General features: G+C 43.9%; 2 protein-coding genes across 4 annotated transcripts; one reads left to right on the forward strand and one right to left on the reverse strand.

Annotated features, from left to right (window-relative positions):
• The first annotated feature begins 779 nt into the window (after nucleotides 1–779).
• LOC125542379 (oxidoreductase, 2OG-Fe(II) oxygenase family protein) lies at nucleotides 780–3768 on the forward strand. The gene is made up of 7 exons (XM_048705400.2): nucleotides 780–991; nucleotides 1070–1236; nucleotides 1834–2189; nucleotides 2685–2823; nucleotides 2955–3021; nucleotides 3092–3213; nucleotides 3322–3768. Exons 1-7 carry the CDS (start codon nucleotides 879–881, stop codon nucleotides 3459–3461), a joined length of 1104 nt encoding a protein of 367 aa, XP_048561357.2. The 5' UTR covers nucleotides 780–878; the 3' UTR covers nucleotides 3462–3768.
• A 475-nt stretch (nucleotides 3769–4243) lies between these two features.
• LOC125542380 (plant/protein) lies at nucleotides 4244–7246 on the reverse strand. Of its 3 annotated transcripts, none has more exons than XM_048705402.2 (7): nucleotides 7047–7245; nucleotides 6909–6949; nucleotides 6627–6684; nucleotides 5517–5610; nucleotides 4774–4858; nucleotides 4615–4680; nucleotides 4244–4495 (listed from the first exon to the last, which is right to left on the reverse strand). In XM_048705402.2, the coding sequence occupies exons 1-7, from the start codon at nucleotides 7135–7137 to the stop codon at nucleotides 4409–4411; spliced, it is 522 nt and encodes a 173-aa protein (XP_048561359.2). In that variant the 5' UTR covers nucleotides 7138–7245; the 3' UTR covers nucleotides 4244–4408. The 3 variants fall into 3 exon arrangements, with proteins under 3 accessions (XP_048561359.2, XP_048561358.2, XP_048561360.1); XM_048705401.2 differs by having other exon boundaries at nucleotides 4615–4689; XM_048705403.2 differs by lacking the exon at nucleotides 4615–4680 and having other exon boundaries at nucleotides 7047–7246.
• Nucleotides 7247–11846: the final 4600 nt, after the last annotated feature.

The following is an 11846-nucleotide window of genomic DNA, read 5'->3' on the forward strand; positions in this document are numbered from 1 at the left end:
TGTTTTTCTATTTAACTGCAAATGTTGGGCTTTAATTAAAATACTAAAACGTTTTCAAAAATCCTGAAAATAATTTTGGGCTCTGTTTAGAATATTTCCAACAGCAACCATTTATTTCCAAAATTATTTGAGCATTTAAATTATTTTATAGCATTTAAATGCCCAAATTCAAATACTTATGATTTAATTCAATGACTTTCTGTTGACCTAGAAAATTGTGCACCAATTTTTCCAGAGGTTCTAACCCAAGACAAAGAGGGTGAACTTTTTAAAAAAGCATTTCAGGTTCACTGAAAATAATTTTAGTAAATCCTAGTTGATTCCAGAAGGGGTGTTGGGGGTTTCTGTCTTCTTCATTTCAAATTTAAGAGAAATTTAAATATGATGCACACTTTAATGCTTAAACTAATTAGGGTGTGACAGTCGTCAACCTCTTTCTGGTTGAACTCGGCAGCAGAGTCTTCCGTCTCTGCCGTTCCTGTTCCGATAGCGGGCTCAGTGGTGCATGTCTGCAGGTCGCCCAAGATGGCCCTCGGGGATGGTCTTTCCGGCGGCCCTCCGGCGGCAGCCATACCGCGCACGCCCTTGCCAAGAGTCGCCGGCGGTGATGAAAACCTAGAGCGATCGATCTGGTTGATTAACTACTTCGGTCTCCTGAGACGGACCTTCTAATTTATCCACGTCAGCCATCAAACCTGGGCCGGGCCTGGTTCTGTGTACAGTTCCTGGCCCAGTCGAGGAGGGAGACACAAAACGTCCCTGGACCGAAACTGGTTCGGCGCATTAACTTCCCTGGGCCAAGACCACCGTCCGAAGGGGAAAAACGAGAGAATACAGCGAGAACGGCGGCGGCGGCGGCGGCGCCACACTTGCCGGCGATGTACGCGGAAACGGAGCCCGGCGGCGCCGCGGAGCGCACGGCGTTCCGGCGGGCCGAGAAGCAGTACAAGCTCTACAAGCCACCCAGTCGCAAGGGCAGGTCGAAATCCAGGTCTCTCTCTCTCCCTGTCTCTCTGCCATCTCTGTGCGGAAACAGCATAGCAGAACCCTGACTTTTCAAGCGCTACAGGGGCAAGCAAGCCGGTGGTGGCGGGTTTGGCGGCGGCGGGGACCTGTCCGCGGTGGTCGACTTCCACGCGCTGCTTGCTGCCGGAGAAGGCGAGCTGCCCGCCGGGATCCGGAGGTGCGACCGCGCCGGCTTCCACCTGCCCGTGTTCTGCTTCCTCGACCGGCCGGGTAACTCCACAATTTCTCCCAATATTGCTTTGTTTTCGATACTTACGATTATTCTTGATCCAGTTTGGATTTCTGTTCTTACAAATTTGCAAGTCAGGACATTGCATTTGAACAGCGGCAACTTGCAAAATTTCTTCCTGATTCTGGTTTTGGGTCATAAAATTATTTCTTACTCCCTCCGTCCCGTAATATAACAACTATATTATGGGACGGAGGGAGTAATTGTTTATTCCAGTGCTTGTGCAATTTTCACATTAATTCTAACTTTGTCCCAAACATGAGCGGCAGAGAATGTCAAATTTTCATATGGAACTCATGATTTCCCTTAACCCCTCCTATGTGGAACATATGCTATGCCTGAACTATTATGTCAGCAAGTTCTTCATCATGAGTAGATCTGTATATGTGTATCCAAAAAGGAGGACGAATGGCATCATAACTTTTGAGTAATTAGGGTTTTGCTTGCCTATTTATGTCAACATTTCAGGTTCCAACACTTGATCGTCACACCTAATATCCATCAATCATCGTAATCTCATTATAATGTTCGTTTGTGAAATAGTACTGATAATACCCTTCGCGCCTCAATTTTTGTAGGATTCTATTTCATCCCTGGTGCTCTATCAACTGAGGAACAATGCTATTGGATCAGGGAAAGCTTGAAAACATTCCCACAGCCTCCTAATAGAACTAACTTGACTGCTACATACGGTCCAATTTCTGACTTGTTCATCGCTGCTAAAAACCAAAAGATTTTGGTTGAAGTGCAAAGTTCCAATGGCCAAGAAAGAGTTGAGCAGAGTAATGTTGGGGAAAATGCACATCCGGGTAAATTCAAATTTGTGGATGGCTCAGAGATCCAAAAGGAGGAAAGACCTAAGTCGACCATGGCAGCTGCTCTTGTGCGCAAGCTCCGGTGGAGCACCCTTGGCTTGCAATTTGATTGGTCAAAAGTATGTATGTACAATGAATGTGTCTTTATTTTCATTTTTCTTGAATTTAATTCTTTTAGCTTGTGATGGTATTAAAATTTGATGCTTTACATATGAATATGAATAAACCAGCAGGCATAATTTTCTTCAAATTTTTCTGCAGTTGTGACAAACAAGCCCAATTCATTATAATCATATTATGATGATGATGAATTATAATTCCATGTTAGCGCATAACAAGTTTTATTACTTAAGGAGCTTTGTTTGCTTATGATAGTTCTTCCTTGAAAGCTATTTTTAAGCATGATGATCTCTGAAATCATTATGCAACTAATCCCAGTGTGCATACATCATACGCTAATATCATGATGTAACTTATTCTCGTACTCAGCCATGAAACTTGATAGCTGCAATCTCTTGCGCGGTGCTCGCAGTTAATTAAAATCATGTACTTATTGCACTGTAAGATACGCTTTTGGTCGCAACTGCATATTAACCAGTTCCTGTTTCTGTCAGCGTAACTATGATGTATCGCTTCCACACAACAAGATTCCAGATGACCTTGCTACTCTAGCAAAAAAGATGGCTGTTCCAGCAATGCCTTCTGGAGAAGAATTCACTGCAGAAGCGGCCATCGTTAACTATTATGGTCCAAGTATGTAGCTTGTCTTTTCAAACAGTGAATAACCTAACCTCGTAGATATACTGATATACACCATGGCACATTACCTCGAAGTTGCATGCTTGCCTCTCTGTCCATACAACAATAAGCTTTGACTTCTGTAGGCGACATGCTTGGTGGCCATGTTGATGACATGGAAGCAGATTGGACAAAACCTATTGTGAGCATAAGGTACTACGGTTCAGTTGCTTATATAATGATCTTCATTTGAGTGTAGTCTCTTACTTTTTTGTTGTTTTAGTTTGGGTTGCAAGTGTATTTTTCTGCTTGGAGGGAAGACAAGGGATGAAGCTCCAACGCCAATGTTCCTGCGAAGTGGTGATATTGTACTGATGGCTGGGGAAGCACGAGAGCGCTTCCATGGTAATTTATTTATTTTTAATGGGAAAAATTTATGTCTTAATAAGAAAGTAAACTGAAATACCATGGATCATCAGCTTTGTAGAATAACCCATGGCCTCTATTCTACAGGTGTCCCACGGATCTTCACAGAGGGTGACCAGCAAGATATCTCTGGGCTGGTATCAGAACTATCTGATGATGATGACCGCTTTATATTGGACTACATTCATAATTCAAGGATAAATATCAACATAAGACAAGTATACTGAAGCTACTTTAGTTATTATTGAAAGTTTGCTCTCCTGCTGCCTCTCGGGCCTACACTAGATGAGCAATTGTTTGATTAACTGTGTCTGGAGTTTGTTTCTGAAATGTTGCTGGAAGATGGGGTAATTTATTGATCGGGGGAAGCGGTCATCTTCTTTCAAAGGGTAGGCCTTCCATGGACAGGGCATTTTTGATAGTTTCGTACCCTCAGCAAGACCCCAGTTATCATTAAAAAAATCCAGCTAATGCGAGAGAATGTAAATCACTTAATGGCTTACTGCCTGATGTGTGAGAAGTTGTTCATCTTGAGTATTCTTTTCCAGGAAATTTACTTGCCAATATCTCTATCTGTTGATTCGTTGAACAAAAACGTACCTTCTGCAGTGCAGATGGACAAGCTACATGTAAATTGGTCAGATGGGTTCATATTTTTTCAGCCAGTGTCCTATCAAATATAGAAATGTTTGGGCACAATTCAAAGTCACGGAGAAGTCAGCAATTTGACATGTGATCTTCTTGTGTTGGCTCTTAGTCTTACCATAGGTCATTATGTCAATATTCAGTCGTCTCCTTAACTGCCTTCGTTTTCATCCCTTTGTCGATCGATAATGGCAACTCATTGTCTCCATGGAAAATAAGAAATAAAATTGTATTTGCTTAAACTGGATGTTTTGACAAGGTTGTGTCATCAAGGTTAATTGTATGCATTTGGGGTTAAGTGAATGTATGGCAAGAAGCTGTGTACACTATTTGTAGCCTTTCCGGTGGCAAAATGCAGATAATATAAGTAGAACAGCTGTAGTCTTTTCACTTAGCAAAGTGCAGATTACATGAAGTAAAGCTGGATGGCAATTATATGCTTCTTGTATGGGCAGAATACAACCATCGGCTATAGTAGAGGGAGAAGACTGGATGGGATGTAAATCTCTCATCTCATCAAACATGTGAACTATTTCTCAACAATCTCTTGGATCTGCTCCGGAGTCAAGATTGACGCACTGGTATCGAAATCAGCACTCTCCAACTGCTTGCGCAACTGCATTGGCAATAATGTCAAGGTAAGCGTTATGCATTGCTTCTTCTGCTGATAAACGGTCAAAACAAAACTCTGGTTGTGTATGTTTTACTGAAAGGGGACGAGCATAGAGAACATACAGTCTCAAGTATGACAGATTGGCTCTCGGGGCTGTATTTTCTAATTTGAACCAACATCTCCAGTTGCTGCAACAGCAATTAAAAGGATCTAATTACCATCTTCAATACAGTTAAGATGGATGTTTTGAAGAAGGCACTATAAAAACATCTTTGCCTCACCTGTTGTTGCAATTCCTGTTGAGTGTGCATTTTCTCGGCAAACTCTAGAGGCTCAAGCTCGGCCTCGTCAATAGCCATCTCTTCTCTATCAAATTAATGGGGAAATAATCAGAACATGGCTTTTAGACAATAGTTCAGGTCAAGTTTGTAAACCACAAACTATTCTTGCCAGAGAGCAGAGGGCAGGTAACTGTGGCTTTATATTCATTTTACTTGTTCCGTTTTATAGCTGGTGGATTAACTGATACAGCTCTTTTCCTTGAAAATAAATAAATAAAAGAACACACCACTACACAGATCAACGTGGACTATATTCAAACTTGCACTACCATATAAGTTGTTTTAATTAGAAAAATTAATATGTCACTGAATTATGTAAAGGCCATGCAACATTGGAACTAATATATGAATCTATGGGGTGTAACATACACAAATGAGATCAGAAAACTGCTAAATCCAAAATAGTGAATAAATAAATTAAGGTTTACTGGCAGGTCTCTTAGCCCACTACTACCTCCGTCCGGCTTTATTAGGCCCCCTCTTATTTTGGGCTAAAGTTTGACAATAAATTTCACTAATAAATTGTATAATATGTGTCACAAAAAACTATACTATGAGAAAGCTCTTTCAAATACAAAGCTAACAATATGCTTTTTGTATCATATAATTTATATTTTATTAGTTTGATAGATGATCAAAGTTTGACCCAAAATATACAAGAAAAAAAATCAGTAGGCTCTCACTTGGCAACAAACTGGTAGAATTTAATCATCAAATCCATGTCATTCTCATACACGACATTCACCTTTCCCAGGCAGCTAATACCAAAACCTGGATCTGATGTTCAGAAATTACATGTCAGCGTAAGTCATGCATGAAACATTACTGTATATATCAAGTCAAAGAAAATCATGATTCATTCAGAACCCTTCTATAAGAAAAATAAATTAGCAATCTTACTTAGCGTACAAGTGACAAGTAGAAGTTTGATTTTTTTTTTTACATTTACAAAGCATTTTATAGACTTGACGCAACAAGGACTCCATGGCAGACGGCGAATTGATTCCAAAGCGCTGAAGATTACAACATGATGCATTTGGACACAGTTGAAGCAGAAACTACAAACATTCGGTGATGTCTTTGCGTTGGTCAGCTATGAGCAATTGGTTGTTCAGATTTTTGACTTGCATCCAAGATCACTACACTGTTGCTGCTGTGGACTCATAGTTTTCTACCAGACCAAACTCACGATCGATTTATCACATAACAAAAGATTGATTTCCTTTATTATTCAGCACAAATATTTTTCAATCGGCATCGTGTATTCTACGTACCTGAAGCTGCATTGTGTTGCAACCCATCATATGAAGAGAGATTTAATTTAAGAAGTAAAATTCCTAGTAAATGAATACACTGATCATGGCTGTAAGGCAGTGGCAGCAACAGTGGGCTATTGGCTAAACAGTAACTCCATGTATGGCACATGTACTCACTGTCAATACCTAGCATTTGACAGGAAGTATGGACCTCTTCAATAAACTAAATTTCCATACATCAGGATATGTTACATAGCTTTACAAATATGCTACTCCCTCCGATTCATATTAATTGTCACTCACTTAGTACAAGGTACAAAGTTGTACTAAGTGAGCGACAATTAATATGGATCGGCGGGAGTACCAATCGTTGAAATCTTTCTAGTTTCTACATGACTAAATTCTGCATTTGGGCATCACTACTAACATAGACATGGTAGGCCATTGTCAATTCGAACCTCACATCTGCACAAGAATCGCTGGAGCGAAGCAAGCCAGAAAAGACATGGAGCTAAGAATGCAGTTAGGAACATATACCGATCCCCATCTCGCGAAGGATCTCCTCTTGCACCTCGGTGGTCACCGCCACGGCCTCCTGTGGAACAAGAAGAACACACGGATACTGTAAGAGGGAGGCTCCACACGAACTAAACCATCTACCATCCAATCCAAGTCGGTCACATTTCAAGAATTGTCCAAACTGAATGAAATTACAGAGGACCGAGTCAATTCACTTCAATTGCATCTGCACAAATTACAGATACTACTACTGCTGCTAGCAAAGGAATGCGGGGGAAAGAACAGAGAAAGATTTCCAACCTGCTTGTCGCTGACGGCGTCGGCGATTCGGTCCTTGAACTCTGGAACTCCGCGGCAAAGACCACGATTAGGAAGGGGAGGAAAGTGACGGGGGATCAGTGTTGAAGGAAAATAAGTCGGCGGGATGGGATGGGAGACCTGGGAGCGAGGTGAGGAAGGAGAAGCGGGAGAAGAGGTGGAGCAGCTGCTCCCTCGTCATCATGCTCCCGCCGCCGGCCGCCGTCGCCATGGCAGCTCCCCACACTCTCTCCTCGAGTCCTACGGTCCTACCAACCTTTGTGTGGCTCGTGCTGCTCCTCCTGAGCGAATCCGGATCTCTTATGGGCCTGGGCCATGCCGGGCCGTACAGGGCTCATCTAGTTCCGCTCTAAGTTTCTCAATCTGAACAAAAATGAAACAAGTTTCCTGAAAAAACAAACGAGATCTCACTAACTTGAGGAATTCAGACCCAATTTCTCCATACCTGTTTTTGCTAGTAGCAGAGGGCCATTCGTGCCTTTTAAAAACCCAAGATGAATCACCTCACCTCAGTGGATTTCGAGTAGCTCCGTCGGCTCCATCGATAAGCCACTTGCTTTTTGCAGATGATAGCCTGCTGTTTGTTAAAGCCAGTTCTTTTGAAGCAAATGAGTTGTCTTCCTTGATGAATAATTATTGCAATGCCTCGGGCCAGAGAATAAACTTATCAAAATCCTCGGTGTTTTTCAGTAAGGGCTGCCCAACTTCTCTCAAAATCGAGGTAAGGAATGCAGTGAATATTACAAATGAATCGCTTACAGATAGATATCTGGGAATGCCATCTGATGTGGGTAATTGCAAGAATGGAGCTTTCAAATTTTTAAAAAGAGTCTGGAACAAGGTAAAAGGGTGGACGGAGAAGCTTCCGTCAGCGGGAGGCAAAGAAGTTTTGATTAAATCTGTTGCACAGGCGGTCACTGCATATTCCATGTCTTGCTTCAAACTTCCACGTGGCCTTTGTGAGCACATTAACTCATTGATCGGAAAATTTTGGTGGGGCGGCAAAGAAGGGCAGAGGAAGCCAAGTTGGGTCTCCTGGAGTACGATGACTAGGCCGAAATATTGTGGAGGGCTTGGATTTCGTGCCATAGAGCTTTTCAATCTAGCCCTCCTAGCCAGACAGGCGTGGAGAATCTTAACGGGTCCAGTCTCCCTCGGCGCTCGAGTACTGAAGGCCAAGTACCACCTTGGTGTTGATTTTTTTAACTCTGAGTTGGGCTCGGCTCCTTCACAAATCTGGCAGGCCACTATGGATGGCCTGGATGTTCGCACCCAAGGGCTGATCAGGCGCATCGGTGATGGACTCACCAGACACATATGGGAATGGAACTAGCTGCCGAGACTAGCCAACATGAGACCTATATTAAGCAGGGTTGCAGACCCACCTTAGTGGGTCGGTCAACTGATTCTGTCGAGTGCGGATTGGGACCGAGTTGTTGTCTCAGAGATCTTTCTACCAACGGATGTGCGGGCAATCATGTCCATACCCTTGTGCACTAGACACATTGATGAGTTTCGTCCTAGGTACATAAAAAGAACATAGCTTCCTCTGTTCGATCTGCCTACCGCATGCTTGTTGACACCAAAATGAGGAGAGAAGCATGGCTTGAGGGTCGTGCTAATTCTTTAGACACTAGCAGAGAAACCAAGGCTTGGGAGAATCTATGGAAAGTTGATGTTCCGTCCAAAGTAAAAATCTTCTTATGGAGTCTCGCCCAACAGTCAATTTCCACAGCGGATGTGCTAAACCATCGGAATATGTTGACCAGCACAACGTGCAGTTTATGCGGGGCTGAAGATTCATGTCAACACTCTTTGCTTCATTGCACAGTAGCTCGGTATGATTGGGCGCTACTGAAGGAAATATGCCCTGGAGGCAATAATAAAGTTGTTATTTTATATTTCCTTATTCATGATAAAGTTTTATTATTCATGCTAGAATTGTATTAATCGGAAACTTAAATACATGTGTGAATACATAAACAAATACTGTGTCCCTAGTAAGCCTCTACTAGACTAGCTCGTTGATCAAAGATGGTTAAGGTTTCCTAACCATAGACATGTGTTGTCATTTGATAACGGGATCACATCATTAGGAGAATGATGTGATGGACAAGACCATCCGTTAGCTTAGCATATTGATCGTTCAGTTTATCGCTATTGCTTTCTTCATGTCAAATACATATTCTTTTGACTATGAGATTTTGCAACTCCCGGACACCGGAGGAATACCTTGTGTGCTATCAAACGTCAATGTAACTGGGTGATCATAAAGATGCTCTACAGGTATCTCCGAAGGTGTTTATTGAGTTGGCATAGATCAATATTAGGATTTGCCACTCCGTGTATCGGAGAGGTATCTCTGGGCCCTCTCGGTAATACACATCATAAGCTTGCAAGTAAATGACTAAGGAGTTAGTCACGAGGTGATGTATTACGAAACGAGTAAAAAGACTTGCTGGTAACGAGATTGAACTAGGTATAGAGATACCGACGATCGAATCTTGGACAAGTAACATACCGATAGAAAAGGGGAATTACGTATGTTGTCATGACAGTTCGACCGATAAAGATCTTCGTAGAATATGTAGGAGCCAATATGGGCATCCACTTTCCGCTATTGGTTATTGACCGGGGAGGAGTCTCGGTCATGTCTACATAGTTCTCGAACCCTGTAACGCCCCAGATATACTTTTCATATTTGTATCCAACTCTTGCCGTTTCCGGCGTTAACTTATATTTATTTCTCGGGTTCGGGTCTTTGTCTCCGTGTGTTGTTTTCTTTTTCGTGCATCTCATATCATGGCATCTCGTGCATTGCATTTGCATACATGTTCATCTCGTGCATCCGAGCATTTTCCCCGTTGTCCGTTTTGCATTCCGGCGCTTCGTTCTCCTCCGGTGGCCATTTCTAGCCTTCTTTCGTGTGTGGGGATTAAACATTTCCGGATTGGACCGAGACTTGCCATGCGGCCTTGGTTTACTACCCGTAGACCGCCTGTCAAGTTTTGGGTCATTTGGACTTCGTTTGATACTCCTACAGTTAACCGAGGGACCGAAAAGGCCTCGTGTGTGTTGCAGCCCAACACCCCCCAAATTTGTCCCAAAACCCACCAAACTTTGCTCCATGTCCTAGAGCGTTCGATCACGATCGCGTGGGCGAAAACCGCACCTCATTTGGACTCTCCTAGCTCCCTCTATGCCTATTTAAAGGCCCCCCATTTTCGGATCTCGGATTCTCCCCGTCCTCCTCCTAAAAAAAATAGATCAAACCCCCCCCCCCACCGACGGACGTGTCCGGATCCGACCGGACAACGTCCGCCCGATCCGCCTCGCCCAACCAGCGTCCGCCACGTGGCCCGCCGCCGCAGCCACCGACGGGCCCGCGCGGAGCCCGAGGCCGCATCGCCGCCGCCCGCCTCCTCCTTCGCCCGAGGCCGCCGCCGCCCGCCGCCCTCGTCGCCGGCGCTGCCCCGCCGCCGCCCGCATCGGCGCTGGACGCCGCCGCCTCTCCTCGCCCCCGCACCGCCGGCCCCGCCGCCTCCTCGCCGCGCCGCCGCGGGACGCCGCCGCCGCCGCCGCCGCCGACCGCCGCCGCCCCGGCCTCGCCCCGCCTCGCCGGCCTCCTCCCCAAGCTCCGGCTCCGGCGAGCTCCTCCGGCGACTCGTGCTACAGTGCCCCGGCCGCCTCGTAATCCGTGCCGCTGGATCTGGATCTGGGTTGACCCCCTCTCCCCCGAAACCCTAACTCCCAGATTTTTATGCATTCTTTGACTGCTTGTATCTCCGCAACCGTAGCTCCTTTTTGGACGTATGATATATCAAAATCTTCGTCTCGACTTGTACATCATTTCATTCCATTGCATCATTTGAATTTGAGTTCATATTGATGCCCAAAATGCTGTTAGAAGGAGGCTTCGTGAGTTAAATTGCAGATCCGTTAGTTCATCATAGACTTTTGTCATTTTTGCCATGTTTAATCCGTGCATGATATGCCTGTGCCCCTTTGGGATGAATTGTTAAGCATTTTGTCTTCTTTCCAGAGGTGCCACCCATGCATTTTTAGGATGTGTGTGTTGTCTTGTGCAAGCTTGCAAAGAGAGGTACCTGAGATTGCTGATTTTAGGGACTTAGTGATTTCACTAAGTCTGGGATATTTTAGTTCATGATGCTATATGTCCAGCTTGTTTCCTAGTGATCCGTGCCTCTTTTGAGGATGATCAGTAAGGGAGTTTTGATATTTATGTTATGCTCTATCCATCCATGTCTTTGTTTGCATATGTGGAGTGCTCTAGGTTGACTCAATAGAGCTCAACTTTTGCTTCGTTGTTAATCTGGGCAGATCGTCAACTTGTTTGCGATTTTGCCGATGGTACCGTTAGTGTTACATGCATGCTATGCCTTTGTTTTTGCCATGTCTAGATTGTATTTTGTGCCTTCTTAATGGATGTATTCTTGTCTTTCTATGACTTGCACCATGGTGAGTGCATCAAGCTCGTTTACATGCCTTCGTGAGTTATATTTCAGCATGTCTCAGTTTTCACTAAGTCTGAAAACTGATTGTGTTTTAGCTATGTTCGTGTGCCCGTTAATATATTTTGTGATCCCTCTTGGCCTCAGGTCACTTTGGGACTTTTGTTAAGCTTGTTGAGTAGCTCCATGCCATGTTCTTACTTTTCATGTTCAGGTCATGTATCATGTTGTTTTGCTGCTCCGAAGAGGGCTTCGTGATCTGAAATTTCAGGCTAGTGTTAATTTCACTAAGTCTGGAATCTGTTTTGCATATTCATTTTTGCCATGCTTGTTTGAACCTCTTAATGGATGATTTTGAGTATGGCTCAATGCTAGTGTTTTGTTAAGCATCTTGTATGCATCACTGCCATGTATTTTGTTGTCATGTTTGGTGGCTGTAGCATGTTCA

This window comes from Triticum urartu, chromosome 3A, assembly GCF_056163025.1.
Source record: "Triticum urartu cultivar PI428250 chromosome 3A, HENAU_Tu73, whole genome shotgun sequence".
NCBI lineage: Eukaryota > Viridiplantae > Streptophyta > Magnoliopsida > Poales > Poaceae > Triticum > Triticum urartu.